The following is a 17,500-nucleotide window of genomic DNA, read 5'->3' as shown; positions in this document are numbered from 1 at the left end:
TAAAGACCTAATCAATACAATTGTCTATCTGTTGTGCCTCGCCTTGTACAAACTGGGCACTTTGTCCTTTTCCTGCGAGAGTTTAGAACAAAGTATTATTAAAACTCTATATTTCCAGTCTAATAGACCTGTGTATTCTCTTTTTCACAAAGTTGTGTTACATGGGATTGGAATATTCAAGGTTAAATGTCGTGTATCATTGAGGATTCGTGCGATCACAAATATTTGGTACTTGAACATCGAGTGAATATCAGTTGATTTCCTTCATACATGTGTTGCACTGTTTCCCAGTGAAGCTCAGAACATAACGACGTGTCTGTGGTGTTTCCCTCAGGGACTGGAGGCCGGAGACAAGGCAGCGAACACCAAAACAGTTAACGTGCCGGTCACCGACAATGTAGACGGCTCTCAGGGGAACGCTCCTGGTAAATTTGGTTGGATGACCGGAGTCATGGTGAGTGAGGGTGTGTGTGTGTGTGTGTGTGTGTGTGTGTGTGTGTGTGTGTGTGTGTGTGTGTGTGTGTGTGTGTGTGTTTGACTGAATGTGATTTAAGCTGCGTATTCAACCGCTTCTCTCTCGTCTCAGTTCCGCTGCATGCTGAACATGTGGGGCGTCATCCTGCTGCTCCGCCTCTCGTGGATCACGTCTCAGGCCGGCATCGGTGAGTTGTTTGCGTTCATTCCTCTGTCAGACGCCATCTTACATGAGCATAGCGCTGGTCCCTGCCCTTGAGGACGACCCACAGCGTACCAGCGGCAAACCAGATGTTTTGTTATTATGGCAACAACAGTGAACGTGGGGTTAGGATTGTGGGACGATCATGGGTTGGGTAGGTTTGGGCCAATCTCGGAGCCCATCTGCTATTGTCTGTCAACGTTTGGCCTCTGGGGCTTTCGGCGCAGACGGTGGAGATCTGGATATGTGGAGATGGAGAAAGATACGACATCCACGACGGGGTTTTTCTGTCTTTTTCAATCTCTATCTCTACCAGACATTGCAGGGTGGTGCTTTCCATGTCAAGTTACCATAACTTAGCCATAAACAGCCTGATTCACCAGGTCGCGTACACGGCGTGTCACAGGATAATCCAGGTGTGTAATCATCTGGATTCTTCTCATCTAAATCAGACAAATCAGAATTTGAAATTAGGACCAAATCCTCACGTTCCACAATAAACAAGTATCCAAAGTTTGTAAACTCCATGAAGACGTACGTCACAACCGCAGACAGATGAAGTATCAGGAGCACATCTACCATCTTTAAAGAATAAAAACACAATAGTATTGATGATAGTGTTGTAATAATGATGAACACCTTCCTTCGTCTCATCCCAGTACTGACCTGGCTTATTATCCTGATGTCCATGATGGTGACCTCAGTAACTGCTCTCTCCATCTCCGCCATCGCCACCAACGGCAGGGTGACCTCAGGTCAGTCGCCATTTGACTTGTGAATACGCAAATGTTCTGAAATCATCTTGTGTGAGACATTTGGAAAATTACATTTGCTTTTAAATTCAATTTCCTCACTTGAACTTCTTTCCTTGGCCTAATCTGATGTTGATCTCAGCTCTTTGATGTTTGAATCAACGAGACAATCCAAACTTCATCTTTATTTGAGTTTTAGATCTTTCTGCCGATGACAACCTCATTTCTCTGTCATCCCTTTGTCCAGGTGGGCTGTACGTCATCATCTCCCGCTCGCTGGGTCCTGAAATCGGCGGACCAGTCGGGATGGTCTTCTCCTTCGCCAACACCCTGGCGTGTGCGCTCAGCACCGTTGGCTTCGCTGAGGTGGTCAGTGGCCTGATGCAGGTACTGAAGATGCTTCAAGCACTTTCAAGCTGTTTCTATCACCGTTGAGAATATTAACACACAAACAATGTGGTTGACGGCTGTAGGAGTTTGGTGCTGTCATGGTTGATTCAGTCAATGACGTCCGTATTGTGGGCGTCATCACGGTGACGGGGCTGCTGCTCATGTCACTGGCTGGAATGAAGTGGACGTCCAAGGTGAGCACATCCGAAGACACCTCAGTTTCTTCACTGTAGTTCGCAGTTTTTAATTAACTTGACTCGTTTCTCCTCTTCTCTCCAGACCCATATTTTGTTCTTTATATTTGTTTATGTGGTCTCTTTCTCCAACTACTTTGTGGGAACACTCATTCCTCCTGGTCCAGAGAAACAGGCCAAGGGCATCTTCGGTTACCATGGTGAGTTTAGGCTGCTTTCTTATTATTACATATTGTTTTATAAGAAGCAAAATCTTAAATTTGATAAACCAGTTTATGTTAAAATGTTCTGCAGCTTTATTTTTATTTATCTGTTCCTGTCAGTTTTACAATAAGCAAATGCATGATTAATGAAAATGAAATAAAACCATGTGAAGTTTGGGCTTCTGGAATTATGCCTGGAACAAGAATATAAATAGATTTTTTAATCATACCTTGGTCAAATATCAGAATATCAGAAATGAATACAATATAAACTATTTCCTTGTTCATATCCAGGTGACATCTTGATTTCAAACTTGAAACCAGCCTGGCGAGGAGCCGACGGCTCCTTCATCCACATGTTTGCCCTTTTCTTCCCCTCCACCATTGGCGTCCTGTCTGGAGTCAACATCTGCGGAGACCTCAAAGTATGACGGATAAGCTTCTTCCAGCTCAGCTGCCAACAAGAACCACGTGAATGTTGACTTGGATATTGTTTCCTTTCGCAGGACCCTGCCTCGGCTATTCCTAAAGGAACCATCCTGGGCATTTTCTGGGCAACAATCAGCTATTTAGCTATTTCTGCAACCATTGGTAAGATAGAACTCCTTCAGCTGTTGTGTGCATCCGGTTCAAGGGGTTTGTTTTAATCACTTTCCTTCACGATGAAAGACCAAGAGTCCAAACGGCAGATTCTGAACTGAGACTTGGTGGAGGGAATGTATTATATATCTCGATATAAAGAACCTCTGCCCAGAAAATCATCCATTCCAGACTCCAGAAATATTCCAAACATGAAGTGAACTACACAATGTGTTTGCAGTGGTTCAACATGATGTAACTCTGTGTTCTGTTAAGGTGTCAGAAAGTTGCTTTGCCATAAAATGAAACCTGGAAGAAAAACAATAATCTTGAATTTGAAGGGTGTCACAGTTTTCAGCAGAGTTTTGTGCAGAAGCTAAAAGTAAAAATTCAAAAAAGTGACGATATGATTTTTGGATCTAGCTTCGTGTGTCGTACGGGACGCTTCAGGAAATATCGGTCACGTTCTGGATGGAAACATCAGTGAGAGCTGCGTGGGTCCGGGATGTAACCTGGGCTGGAACTTCACAGACTGCATGGAGTCGCAGTCATGTGATTATGGTCTGGCCAACGACTTAAAGGTACCCTTCTGTCTGTTGCTTATAGCGTCTGTTCCGTTCCTATTTTGCCTTCATGCTAGTGTTTAAAATCTGTGTGTTCATAAACGTTATGTATATCCTTCAGGTACCGGGCCACGTGGCGGGTTTCTACTACCTCAACACTGCCGGCGTCTTTGTAGCCACGTTGTCGTCGGCGCTCGGCTTCCTCGTCTCTGCTCCGAAAATCTTTCAGGTGAGAAACAACAGGCTAAACAATGACGTGAATAAATAGAATACAAAACAACAAGATAATATATGGATGATCACCTTTGATAAATAAATAAATACACATGCTTTTGTCCATTGTTTTTCCAAATCTCCCCAAACTCACGTTATCAGAGAAATGTAAAATGTCGTAGCTGGAAATGAACGTTAATACGGTGTTTTACAAATTGATATTTTCTTCTTTTTCTGCCAGTGTCTGTGCAGAGACAACTTATACCCATACATTGGATTCTTTGCAAAGGGTTATGGGAAAAATGATGAGCCACTCCGGGCCTACATCCTCTGCTACGTCATTTCCGTGGCGTTCATCCTCATCGGTGTGTCTCGTCTGCTCTACTGGACATAACGGATGAATGTATTTGTGTTATTGACCTATTTAATATCCAACCTTCATAACGTGGTTCTCCCTCCTGTGTCGCCGCAGCTGAGCTGAACTCCCTCGCAGTCTTGATCACCAACTTCTTCCTGTGTTGCTACTGCCTCATCAACTTCAGCTGCTTTCACGCCTCGATCACCAACTCCCCCGGTGAGTCACCATTAATCAATTAACTGTAAAGCCTGCAGGACCTCCAAGGGGTCACCGACCTCTCGTTGAAGGTTCCCTGACGATATGTGAGTTTAAATGTTCGGGCACCTGAAAGTCCTCTCTTCCTCACTGTCGCCCCCTTTAGGTTGGAGGCCATCATTTCAGTACTACAGTAAATGGACGGCTTTGTTTGGAGCTGTGATCTCTGTAGTTCTGATGTTCCTGTTTACCTGGTGGGCTGCGCTCATCACCTGCTGTATTATATTCTTCCTGTTCGGATACGTCAGCTACAACAAGCCTGGTGAGCGTAAATAAACAAAAGCTGTGATTTAAGATTTTTGCTGTGTTCAGAAAACAGTTCAAATTTGATATATTTTGTCTTTTTCTCACTTGTGTGTATTTTAAATTCCTCAGAGGTGAACTGGGGATCATCGGTCCAGGCGGGTATATACAACACGGCTTTGTCCTACTCTGTCTCTCTGTCGGGTGTGGAGGATCACGTCAAGAACTTCAGGTGAGCAAACGCATATTTCTGTCGTCTTGTAGAAATGGTTCAGATGTTCAAAGGTGTTTTCTGATGCTTTGATCTCTGACATTTATCAGACCGCAGTGTCTCGTCTTGACCGGGCCCCCAAACCAGCGCCCTGCACTGGTGGACTTTGTCGGCACCTTCACTAAGAATATAAGCCTCATGATCTGCGGAGACATAATCATGGTCAGTCGTCACATTCTTTTCTCCTGCAAGAAAAATGTTATGAAATATTAAATTATGAAATAAGAGAGAGGGATTGTACCTTTGAATCAAAGGACGGTTCCAAGTCTGAACATCCTTCTTATTTACTTTGACACAATTTAACTTGAGCATCTTTATCTTGATTTTAAATCTTTTATTAAAAATGTTCTTATATAACGATGTGCTTGGATCTGTTGCCTTCAGGAGCAGGAAAGACAAACCCGTCCCCAGAACGCCACCGAGCGCTTGGTGAAGTGGATGAACAGGAGGAAGGTGCGCTCGTTTTACACGCCTTTCAGTGCAGACTGCCTCAGAGCTGGAGCTCGACACTTGCTGCAGGTACAACATTTATTTGTTATTTGCTTTTAATGTTCAAAACTCTACTGGGAATTCTGTTTGACGATACATTGATATTTTCATTTATACACACGTGTTCATATTTATTCTCATTTGTTTCTTACATAACAGATGCAACAAAACATATTACACGTATTCAAATCATCCAACTACTCACAGTATATATTTTAACCTCTATTTTCCAAAAACGTCCGATGTGCTTTTTGCTCACATTGGGTTTAAGGCGTCTGGTCTTGGGAAGCTGAAACCCAACACTCTGGTCCTGGGCTTCAAAACCAACTGGAGGGAGAGTTCTCCTGAGAGAACTGAAGATTATATCAACACCATAAAGTCAGTGTGATCACGGACGTTCACTGTTTCACTGCTCTGTTCTCGATAGTGTGAGGAATATAAAATGAGTTTTTCTTTTCAACCTCATATTTAAACTTTATTCTCTTCTTTCTTTTCTTTTCTCAAGTGATACGTTCGACTCCAACTACTGTCTGTGCATCTTGAGGATGATGAACGGGCTGGATATCTTTGACCAGTTCGATTTCGAAGGTTAGAAATCCAGACTTTCTTCTGTACGTTCCGACAACAAGATATGTTTGTTTAATATTAAATTTGATATAAACCATCGGTTAAGGATGTAATGTCTGTCCTCCAGTGAACCAGGGATTTGAACCTGATGAAAGTGTGGAAAGTAAAGACCAACAGGCTCCTGTTAGAGAATCAGGTGAGAACTTACTGCGCTGAAAAGATTTATGGGTTTTAATCTGCTGCGATCGAAACGCGACGACCAGGTGAACACGTTGAGGGAAACATTTAAGTGCTAATTGGGGGATAAAGGGTTAGAATACAGAGGAGCTGCTGCTCAGCTGATTGTCCTACTCTGCTGCTTCAGTTGACGACATCTCCACCAAAGGTGACGGCGACCAGGTGAAGACAGTGTTTCAGGACGACCAGGGGAAGAAGACCATCGACGTCTACTGGGTGGCCGATGACGGAGGTAACTGACAAAACCAACACACCGGACACAGTGGGGGGGGGGGGGGGCAGCAGGCGGAGGCAATGAATGAATGAATTCCACCGCGGAGATCACGGGATTTTGTTTCCAGCACATCAACACCTTTGCCTCCTGAGATACACAGAGGGTTTCTAGAGTTCAGCTTGTATTTTGCCCTCTTTAATTCATGTGCATATTAAGTTCGCTCCTCTTCGTCAGCCACCATCTTGCTCGTCCCTTCAGGTCTGACTCTGCTGGTGCCGTACCTGCTCACCAGGAGAAAACGCTGGCGCCTCTGCAAGGTCAGGGTCTTCATCGTGGGAGATGAGCACGACATGGAGGCAGGACGCAACGAGTACGTTTTCACGGTTTCACCTTCTTCGATGAGCCAAACACTGAGAGAGACGATGTTTCTGCTTCCTCTAGTTCTTCCAATTTCCCTGAACTGCAAAATGCATGTGGTTGGAATTAAATGTCTATAAAAGATGGAAGTAGGCTGTTAGATTTATTCTGGAGTAATTTTTAGAGCTTGACAATTCATCTGTTCGCTGATGAAAATCTGATTTAATTCTGTTCACTGACAATTGTTTTACAAAATCAATAATACAGAATAGATGTGCAACATTTTTTACTTTGCAAGAATTGCAATTAAATTACATTTCTGTCATATTGTTTATATTTGTTCGTATTTATAGTTTATAATTAAAGTTTGGTTAAACTGTAAAATGTCAAACCTCAATTACATTTATTTGTAAGTTTCATTAAACGACATTTTAGGAATAACTGCTTATTCTTTGTCAACATATTTACAAGTATTGATTTTGAGTATTAAAAAAGAAAAAAGTAGTATTTGGTGTAATACTTTAATATTTTCCATTGGACATTGTTGCAGAACCGAACACAACATGATGTTCAGCGTAATCTGATCTCTTCTAATTATTCCGTGTTTTTAGGATGATCTCATTGCTGAGGAGGTTCCGTCTGGATTTTAATGACGTCATCGTGATGACAGACAGCGAGAAGCCTCCGCACGCCAAGAGGTACGTCCACAGAAACCCGTCAGTTAACTGCGGCTTTTATTCGGAAAAGACAAATTACAAAACCTAGAACATTTCTGAGTCTGACTCGCCCTAGTGGTAGATACAGGTATGACACCGCTATGGATTTTTTTTGTTATGATCAAGTAAAAATCTAAAGATTAATAAACGGCAGGTGGATTTAAACTTTTCACTTTATGCAACATTGGTTGAATAAATTCATCTGCATTGTACAATATGTAGAATGAATTCCTGCCTTTCACAGCAAAGTGACACGTGTCCTGTTTTTCTGTTTGTGCCTCAGCCTGAGTAGGTTTGAAGACAGTGTCGCCCCCTTCAGGCTACATGATGAACAGCAGCAAGACGTCTCAGTTCAGGAGTTAAGGCAAAGGGCCCCGGGGAAAATATCTGACAAGGAGTATGAGGCCTTCAAACTTAAGGTGTGTGTGTGTGTGTGTGTGTGTGTGTGTGTGTGTGTGTGTGTGTGTGTGTGTGTGTGTGTGTGTGTGTGTGTGTGTGTTTCCCTGTGTTGTGTAACTTATGCTTCTTTCAGACCTGCACTGAACTCTGGACGTAGAGATGCTGTATGTGAGATTGCAAAAGCCAAAGTCAGTTGCTCTGGGCAATTTGTGGTGTGACAATCCCTGGTAAAATGTCCGAGTGAGCCCATGTGAGACCCGGACGCAGCAGGACAATCTCCTGCTGCGTCCTCCACGTGTGACGGACAAACTTTGGAAAATGTCCGGACACAGTCGTCCTTGCTTCAGTGTCGGTCTCTCACTCTAATTTCCTCCCCTCGCAGTCTGAGAGAAAAGTGCGGCTGAACGAAATCATCCGGAGGAACTCCCAACAGGCCACTCTGGTGCTTGTGTGAGTACAGTTCACACGTGTCTCTCTGCGCTGCCTTGCAACAATCTTGGTTTGGTTGCAGGTCAAGTGAAAGCACCATTACTTCTTGACGTGCTGTTTTGTTAAGTTCATACAGAAGAGAGATTAGTTATTATCATATTATATATTAATAGTCATGGGCTTCGACTTTAATCGTGAAATGTCAATTCGATTCTTGACACTATGAAACTATCTTGAAATGCAAAATGGAAAAGAATCTTAATTTTCTCTCTTTATGCCCCAATTCTCTTCCATGAGTTCATTTATTTTTTAGTTATTTTATTTAAAGAGCGACAGTAAAGTGCTGCACAACAAGAAGACTCTCCAGATCCTTTGAGTCCTGATTGTCTCTCATTTGTCCAGGAGCCTTCCGGTGCCGCAGAGTGACTGTCCCAGTGCTCTGTACATGTCCTGGCTGGACACGCTGACCTGCGGCCTGCACTGTCCCGCAGTCCTCATACGAGGAAACCAGCAGAACGTCCTCACGTTCAACTGCCAGTAAATGAGGAGTCAGAGGGATGGACGACTCTCTCGGACAGAAGGAATAACTCACAGACACCAGTGGTTCATGTTTTAAAAGATAAGCTGTGAAACGGGTGCCAAGGACGGGTTAACACACCTAACAGCCTTTGGACATGAGGAACATATGCATGCACACAGATTGGAGCACATAGTCCTCGTGAAGCCACATTTAAACTCACTACATCCATATTTTTATTCGAATCTGCTCCAAATTGCAACCCAAGATTCACGAGGTCCTTGAATTCTTCTCTGAGAAATCAACAACAATGTAAAAACGCTCGATCTTGCGATGGTACGAGAAAGTGATCGCCTGATCTGTATCTGCAAAAACAAACAAACAAACAAACAAACAAACAAACAAACAGACAGACAAACAGACAAACAGACAAACAAACAAACAAACAAACAGACAGACAGACAAACAAACAAACAGACAAACAAACAAACAGACAAACAAACAAACAAACAAACAGACAGACAGACAAACAAACAAACAGACAAACAAACAAACAAACAAACAAACAGACAGACAAACAGACAAACAGACAAACAAACAAACAAACAAACAGACAGACAGACAAACAAACAAACAGACAAACAAACAAACAGACAAACAAACAAACAAACAAACAAACAAACAAACAGACAAACAAATCGCGGATGATGAGGTGATCAGACCTGGTGTTAAAGCAGCACTGTGTATCCTCCACAGAGCAACAGCGCCCTCTGCAGCCACATGTGGTGATTAACTCTGTTTGGCTCCAAGTGATTTTCATGTTGAGGGAAAACGAAGCTTATCAATGTGTCGTCCATCTGACACACAACTGAACGCTGCATATTACCCATGATCCTCTGCTTCCTGACCCTGAAGAGCTGCTGCTGTAACAAATCCACCAAACTGTTCAGAATTCTTCATGTTTTAACAGTTTCCTGCTGAATATTGGAGATAAACTCTGGTTTTTAATAACTTCAGAGTGTTTTTAACTGATCTCAGTTCAGCTTCACTCTTCACCTGCAGCTGGTTGTGACAGTTGAAGCTGACTCTCAGTCAGTTCTTCTCACAGGAGATGGAACCCACTCACCAGAGTTACAGAGAACAGACGTTCAGGGAGAGAAGGAGGAAACTTTCTCATGTTCACACTCACACATTAACCTGCTGCTTTAAGGTGAACGGTTGCTCAGTGTTGACGGATCTGATAACAAGTTGGCAGCTCTGAGTTCACACCTCGTATTAAAATTCATCTGCTGTGATCAGATCTCACTTCCCGTCGCTACATGCAAATAAACATTGACATCATTTCTGTTCGCAGGCAACAAATGATGTTGTTTTTCGACTGTGACTGAACAGACGTGTCCCTAAAGAAAGTCTAAATGAGACGTGTTTGTTTCATCCAGGTGCTGAGACAATCGCTGAACAGAGATCATTTCTTGTTTGATAATTTCTAATATTCCCCATCAGTCTGTTTTTCTCCACAGGCCATAAAGTTTAATTGTGTTGTTTAATACACATTTATTGAAGATTCTGTATCTTAAGCTTGTGTTGTGTTAGTCACCAGGTTATGGAATGAAGATTGAAGAAAATTAAGCAAAAACCAAATCTTAAATTATTAAAAATCAAACATAAATAAACGAACTGGAAAAATAGAGATGAGCCCCTTGAACGACAGTGATTCAAGTCTTTTTATTTTCTCGTATAAGTAAAAGTCCCGTCTCCATGGCAACTCGAGTGGAAATCTATCACACCAACAAACAAACAGACGTGTGGAGGTGATGACACCGAAATGGATTCTAATCAAATTCATCCTCACTCAGGGAGAAAATGTTTTCTTTCAATTTAACAAACTGGAATTTTGACAAATGTACAAATGTAATTTTATGTGTATATTTTTTTTGAAATAAAATGTCTCTGCCTGTCGGCTGTTGAACAGGAAACAGTGTTCCACATTTGTTTATGCCTTTCTGTTACTCTATGGAAATGATGTCCTCATCATCAATGGATCCTTTTCTCACTAAGATCCATCCTTCTCCTCCATATTTTAATATTCAAATGCTGATATATTTGCGACTACAATACACAAGGCATCTGCTCGGTCAAGTCATCGGAGTGAAGCTGAATGTTGACTGTTGAAAAGACAAACTTATAAAACACGTATGAGTATGTGGTAAATATTGAATGTAGTGTGCTTGTAGTGTTTTTATATTTACTCATTATACTGTAACGAGTCTGTACGTTACTTTCTGTACTACTGGCACTTTTAATGTCACTGTACGCTGTGCGATGACACTGAATGTTCGATCTGAATGTTAAATGTATTGCATTGCAGTCGACTCAGAGGTCGGTAGGTCGGATGTCAGCGGAGCACATTGTACTTTTAGTTTTCTGGGGACTCTTCACCTTCAACAGGTGCAAAATGACAGAGATCATTTTACATTTGTATTGACGTGTGGGTTTTGACATTTTCTCTCATTGGAAATGTTCATGTTCAGTAATAACTTGTGTTTTAATATATGGACACAAAAGGAAGATTTTGAAGTCAGAGTGTGAAATAAAGAACGGACACGTTTTGTTTTTAGATTGTTTAAACACTTCTTTCCAATAATGAAGAGCAAAGAAAAGGGATCAGATGTGACATATAAATGATTTAAAAACATATGCAGGTTTTAAAACATGAGAACGTGTGTAATGGCGTCAGCGACTCGGCCACTTGTTTATCGAATTCCAACTCGAGACAGTGGGAATTTTACATTTACAATTATTGCTTCACCCCCTGAATCAGATTTTACAACAATATTTGTTCCAGAAAACCAAGATGAATAAAAACCACGTGAGGCAAAGGTAACTGAGAGCTTTGAGCCAGGTCCTGCACGCCCTGCTCGGATGCCCCCCCCCCCCCCCCGTGTTTGTTGTCGGTCACAACATGTAAATCACATCTGTTATATTTGCTTTTCAAATGAGGCTTTGAGGTTAATACGAGAGGTGAGTGTGAGTTTAGAGCCTGTTTCACTGAGACAAGCCGTCAGCACAGCACCGAGAGAAGGAATCACCAGTAAGTAAAACACTTTTATTCACTTATACAAGACAAGTATTTATAGCATATAACATGTGTGCTACTGTAATAGCAATTAGATGAAAAATGTAAGAATACACACACACACGCACACACACACACGTATATACTTGATTTGATAAAGTCTAATTGGATCTTTTACAATGGTTGAAGATGATAAAACAAAAATCAGAAAATGTTGTCTGTATATTATCTGCTCCACATACAAAGACACGGCTTCCGTTGAGTTCAGGTTTGAGATGGAGGACACTGTGGAAGACGTCACGTTTGAAATCTTTCAGGGAACCCTGACGGTGTTTGTCTTGTTTTGTGTTTCACTTGTGATTGACAGGCATCGAAAGCACAAGATCGCAATCCTCCAGACAGCAGCACAACTTTCAGGTTGTTGTTTTGCACATATTTTTTAATTTGTATTTTACTGAAATGAAAAATGTTCAAGGTGAAATGAACTGTTCAAGTTACCAACTATTTCTGAGTTTGTGGTGTTATTTCCGGTTGGTGCAAGTTTTGATGCAAATCATTTTTTACATAAAATAGAGAAAAGATGTAAAAATGATCCCGTTTGTTTTACAGCGGACTGAAACAACCTGTCACCCAACGCAGCGAAGATGCAGTGGAGTCTGCTTCTGCTCATTCTGATGGGTAAGTGCGTCATCTCCTCAGCTCGACAAATCCACAACACAACTTAATCTCTACTAGTTTAACAGTTTGACTCCTGGACTGTACAGAAAGATGGACGCCATGACTGCTCCGCAAAACTGAAGCCGAAGCCACCTGGTGGCTGGCTGCGGTATAGGTCTTAAACCCTGACTCTTCTAAAGATGTTTCTGTCCTTTTAGGTAGTTCCAAACACACTGATGTTAAAAGCTTTTCCTGTAACTTAGATTTAATTATTTAATTCTATGAAAATGGGATTAAACTTCATGATTGGTATTTGAGACTGACTTGTGATTGGTCGAGCGTCTCTGTCAACGTGACCTCATACCCTGGTCGCGACTGCACAGACTCCGCCTCCAAATGTGCAAGACTGCAGCATGGTCAATATTTTGGCTTGAATCCTGGACCTCGTCCATCTTTGTTTCCAGTCTGTGGTGAGACCTCACAGAGCGGTTGTTCCATGACCGCACTCAGACTTCAGTAGAAGTCAATGAATGGAGGAAGTGACGTGTTGCAAGTGATACTCGTGATGAAGATTTGGGCTTTTTTATCAGCATCAATACTGAATAATATTTTCTTCTATTTGTAGGTCAGTGTTATTTCGTCATGTGTGTTGATCATGAAGGTAAGTACTGGATATCGATTTTGTTTTTTAATCTGCTTTTCTGACAAATCAATCTTTCAGGTTTTCAGACATCTTCCTGTTATCTTTTATATTTCCACCATAAGAACTAAACGATGACGCGTAGGATTGTTCGGCCTCGGTGGAGGGATGCACTCCAGGGTCATTCCAGTTGCTCCTTTAGTTTTTTACAGATGTATGTACACACTGAATCTCTGTCAGTGGTAAATATATGAACTCCTTCGAGGAGAATGTGCGGAGCCTCTCACTCGGACATTTGCTTTCTCTGGATAATAACCCGGAGATGATCCTGTGTTCATTGTCTGTCTGGAAATGGCTTAAAACTATTAAATTAGTAATTATATTCAAAGTAGACTGTCAGACATGCTGGTTTAGGCACAAAAAGTTCAAGCAGCAACTTCAGTATTGAACTTCTTAATATTATTGTGATGCTTTTTATCGGAGGCCATGATGATCAAATCCCTGTGTTTGTTCATGACAGATAATATGACACTGATCAAAGAAGAGAAGACCTGGCAGGAGGCCTTGGATCACTGCAGAGAGAATCACCATGACCTGGTCTCCATCACCAACCAGACACAGCAGGAATGGGTCCAAAAGAAAGTCGAGAATGCCAAGACTGAGTTCATCTGGCTGGGGCTGCGCTACACCTGCACCCTGGGCACCTGGTTCTGGGTCAATGGTGAGATACTCAGCTATGACAACTGGAAATCAACACAAAGTCATAACTGTGACTCTGCAGCAGCCATGCAGAAAGACAAGCCCCATACGTGGGTCGAAACGATGGCCAATCAGACGTTTAATTTCATTTGTGTCGATTAGAAAGTGTTAAACCCACCTGACCGCAGTGGGGACACTTTCCATATATCTGGGGTATTTTTTTTCTTTGCTACAATACTGTATATGCACATTCTGCTCTCTGGGTTTATTGAACAGCAATATGACAAATGTAGAAATTACTAACAGACATTTGATTGCTTCTACGTATTTAAAAAATATTTAATCTTTTTCGTTAACATCTGGTGATGGTTATAAAATGTGTGAGACCGTATTTGATTTACTCTGATATTAATAATATATATTTCTGCAAGTCCATGTGAAGTAATAAAAGTCTTTTGGGATAAACCATGATCCTCTCTTACCCTGACTTCAATTCACATGAGTGTTGAGATTTTTCATCATGTGTGAAACAGCTGAATGTTGTGATGGGATTCTACAATCAGGTTGGTTTATTTAAAATATCTTGATGGTCCTGAAACCTTTGACTCAGCTTGAGAGTTTTCTTACACAGTTTCTTAATCTTTAATCAAGTAGACAACAAAGACTGCGTCTGATTTTACTTGGTTTGTTGAACGTCAATAAAGAGCTTGTGAAAATGTGCCGAGTGAGTCGTGGTTTGTTTTCCAGGTGAAGTGATACCTATCTGCACGAGAGAGCAAACTGCACCAGGACCCATTAACCTTTGGTGATCCAGGATTGTTATTCACTTTCTTTATAGTGACATGAGGCAATGTTCAACATTTTGTTAATCATGGATCTTGATGAAAAACTCTGTGTAATATGGTGCAGAACCAAAAATCAAAATCTGGATCTAGTGAATTTAAATATTAAATATTACAGATATAAAAAATGTAAATCTGGTTTCTGTTGGGCCTTCTAGTTTTCTCTATATGCACTGGCGTCCTACTTCATTGTATACAATAGTTTTCCTTCATCTTTTAAATTAATTGTTATTAGAAAATAAATTGCAGATATTTCTTTCTGTTGAATAAACAGACAAAACAGATTTTTTACAATATCTAAAGGTTCACAAATCACATCATGGCAAAAGAAACAAATGAGTGAACTAAAAGGTATTCAATTCCATTTTAAGTGACGTATTGTCTGTGTACACCAGGGGGCGCTCCTGGGTGACCGAGGGCGCTGCATGCTGGAGGCAGCAGCGCACTTTCTCTCTCTCTCTCACTTTCCCCGGAGCGCGTTTCCTTCAGTCTGCGTGTTCTGCTCGATGGAGGCTCCGGAGCAGTTCCCGGTTTTCTTCGAGGTCCCCCCAGATGTGGACGCGGAGCAGCGCCGGCGGATCCGAAACTATTTCCAGATTCGCCGCAGGTCCGGAGGAGGAGAGTGCGGCTCCGTCACGCACATCGGCGACAACGTTCACTGCGTGTTGTTCAAAGAGCGAGAAGGTGAGACAAGAGGGTTCGGAACTTTTAAAGTGAGCTGGACCGGGTCACAGTCCGTTAAACCGTGTCGTCTTGTGACGGTGAAAGTGAAAGTAAACCTGCACTAGAAACACGCCGTCATCCGTTTCTCTATCTCTGACTCGTTTTCTAATCAACAAACTCTTTTACTCGCGAATCAGAACGACTTGACTGCGGCTCTGAATATTTCCCCCCCCTCATTAGTTTCTGTGCAGCAACGGTTAAATTGAAAATATCCACTTTACTTTCACTTTCACCTTGAGTTCAAGCTGCTGTTCAAATGGTCCAAGTTGGAACTTGGACATAACTTATTGATGCAGTAATGTCGGTGTGCGAATCCTAATTCATAACAAACCATTAACAATTCGTTCTCCTGCTCTAAAGCAACAGAGAAGTAGGTCACAGTTTAAGACAGAAGCGTGTGGAGAGGGTGTGGCTGCGGCCCGAAGTACGTCACAGGGTTCCTGGTGTTTAGGGACTTTCTGCTGGTCACTTTACTTCTTTTACAGTTGTGGGAACTGTTGGTTTCCCTATAAATGTATAGATTTATTCGTTCTTCATTTGCCATGGTTTCTTTTGTGAATCACTTTTTAACCTTGTTTAAATAAGTGCTATACAAATAAAGTTATGAATATGATTATTACTACGTGTTTGACCTTCCTTGGCTCCTCGCTGCAGTTGCTCTTTCTCTTTTCAGGCTTTGCATCGTCTTGTTTTCTCTTCAAGGCCTTTCTGTGTCCCTCTGTCCTCCTTGTCTTTCCTTTTGTGGCAGTTTAGTGTCTCATTGTGATTATTATGTTGTCTCTTCGTTGTTGTCCATGTCTTTGTTGTCATTTTGAACTTGAATGTGATTTAGTATTCACTTCACACAGCTTCCTGTTAGCACAGATCCACACTAGGCCTCATTTAGGCTAAACTGGAAATATGTGTATGTGTACTGTCACCATGTTTGTTGTTGTCAGCAACTCTCGACTCAGTGGCGCCCTCTAGTTTATCTATTGCGGCACAACCATACTAATGTAAAGGACTCTCCTCTGCACAGACATGCTGATCCACACTGCAGCTCACTGCACTGTAATGGTTCCCCAGTGGGCCCCTGAACCCCTTGAGTCTCTGTAACTGTTTCTTCAAGTGCCACGAAAACTTAATTTTTGGCACAAAGTTATACACAGTTACAGTCAAGTTTATTTATAAGGCAAATGTAAATCAACCAAAGTTGGGAAAACTGTTCCAAAGCTTTGCATCAGCAACAGAAAACACACCTTCACCTGTAAGCCTGGACTAAGGGACAGCCAGTGTATACTTGTTTGTCATGTACACAGTCATGGCAAAAAACGGATTCGACATTTACACGTTGTCCCGAATAAGCACTGTTCCCTTTTTGTGCCTCAGCTCAGCAAAGAGTCCTGCAGAGAGGTGAACATGTGTTGGAGTTCGCAGGTGGTTCTCTGGTGCTGACCGTCCGGGACAGCGCCGAACCTCAGGGCTCTGCTCCCATCGCTGCCTCGAATCATGGCCCGCCGTCATCACAGGTGAGTGTGGAAAACCTTCCAAGAATAAACTTCCCTGACTGATTTGAATGGGGTCAACATGATGCAATAAAGAATAAACTGTCTCATAATTGATTATTGCAGGAGTTTTCTTTGAGACTTTATTAGTTTTTTATTTCTACATGTTCCTGATAAACTGACAACCCACTGTACTCTCTTTCCCAAAGCAGAAACAGTCCATTCCTGCCTCCATTCCGCCACCAAGTGGTGAAGAGTGTGAACTACGACCTGATACCTACCTCCTTCGTTATCTGAAGGAATGTCCACAGGCAGGGAGAGAGCTAGAGAGGGAACTTGCCTCTATGGAGTGCACTGCTCAGCTGTTCCCAGAAGAGGGCAGGCTTATAGTCAGGAGATCAGCTCAACCTGGTGCTGGAGATGAAAGTAGAAGTTTGAAAGCTGAGGTAGACAAACTGTTACTTGGCTACCTCTGCCACTTTGAGTTTGACCCTCCCAAAGTCAAAGCTTTGCTTCAGTCCAGCAGCTCTCGTCAGACCGCAGATGATGTGAGGGAGTACCCTGAAATCGGGATGGTGGTTGTGGTTGGAAAACATTCACAGGTTAATGCCAGATTGATGGATATTGAGGAATTGATGGTTCAATGTCGAAAGTCCCGTTCTGGTGAGAAGCAAACCAGCATCCATCGATTCAGTGAGGCTAAACTCCGCCTCCTCTGGAGAGAGATTGAGGAGGGTTTGGGACAACGCTTTCCAGA

General features: G+C 42.2%; 3 protein-coding genes across 4 annotated transcripts in view; all 3 read left to right on the top strand.

The window, feature by feature from the left end:
• The first annotated feature begins 343 nt into the window (after positions 1-343).
• Positions 344-8,662, top strand: LOC117779091 (solute carrier family 12 member 3-like). Its single transcript, XM_034614955.1, has 25 exons — positions 344-454; positions 587-662; positions 1,336-1,431; positions 1,676-1,815; positions 1,902-2,012; positions 2,098-2,212; positions 2,510-2,640; positions 2,722-2,806; positions 3,218-3,375; positions 3,479-3,586; positions 3,812-3,935; positions 4,043-4,144; positions 4,290-4,445; positions 4,559-4,658; positions 4,748-4,895; positions 5,088-5,216; positions 5,458-5,564; positions 5,692-5,774; positions 5,881-5,949; positions 6,118-6,222; positions 6,463-6,574; positions 7,173-7,259; positions 7,561-7,696; positions 8,059-8,126; positions 8,508-8,662. Exons 1-25 carry the CDS (start codon positions 440-442, stop codon positions 8,644-8,646), a joined length of 2,700 nt encoding a protein of 899 aa, XP_034470846.1. The 5' UTR covers positions 344-439; the 3' UTR covers positions 8,647-8,662.
• A 139-nt stretch (positions 8,663-8,801) lies between these two features.
• Positions 8,802-14,180, top strand: LOC117779136 (macrophage mannose receptor 1-like). Its single transcript, XM_034615053.1, has 5 exons — positions 8,802-8,817; positions 12,211-12,213; positions 12,308-12,376; positions 12,981-13,016; positions 13,516-14,180. Exons 3-5 carry the CDS (start codon positions 12,343-12,345, stop codon positions 13,854-13,856), a joined length of 411 nt encoding a protein of 136 aa, XP_034470944.1. The 5' UTR covers positions 8,802-8,817; positions 12,211-12,213; positions 12,308-12,342; the 3' UTR covers positions 13,857-14,180.
• Positions 14,181-14,964: 784 nt separating this feature from the next.
• LOC117779083 (protein mono-ADP-ribosyltransferase PARP14-like) overlaps positions 14,965-17,500 on the top strand; it is a 9,816-nt gene continuing 7,280 nt past the window's right edge. Inside the window, exons 1-3 of one of the 2 annotated variants that reach the window (XM_034614929.1) lie at positions 14,965-15,220; positions 16,628-16,767; positions 16,953-17,499. In XM_034614929.1, coding sequence (XP_034470820.1) covers positions 15,043-15,220; positions 16,628-16,767; positions 16,953-17,499 — 865 coding nt within the window. In that variant the 5' untranslated portion in view covers positions 14,965-15,042. The remainder of the gene's footprint in view (positions 15,221-16,627; positions 16,768-16,952; position 17,500) is intronic. The other variant, XM_034614930.1, reaches the window with a different exon arrangement.

This window comes from Hippoglossus hippoglossus, chromosome 18, assembly GCF_009819705.1.
Source record: "Hippoglossus hippoglossus isolate fHipHip1 chromosome 18, fHipHip1.pri, whole genome shotgun sequence".
Taxonomy (NCBI): Eukaryota; Metazoa; Chordata; class Actinopteri; order Pleuronectiformes; family Pleuronectidae; genus Hippoglossus; species Hippoglossus hippoglossus.
The sequence above is the reverse complement of the archived record's forward strand: the minus strand, read 5'-3'. Positions and strand labels throughout refer to the sequence as shown.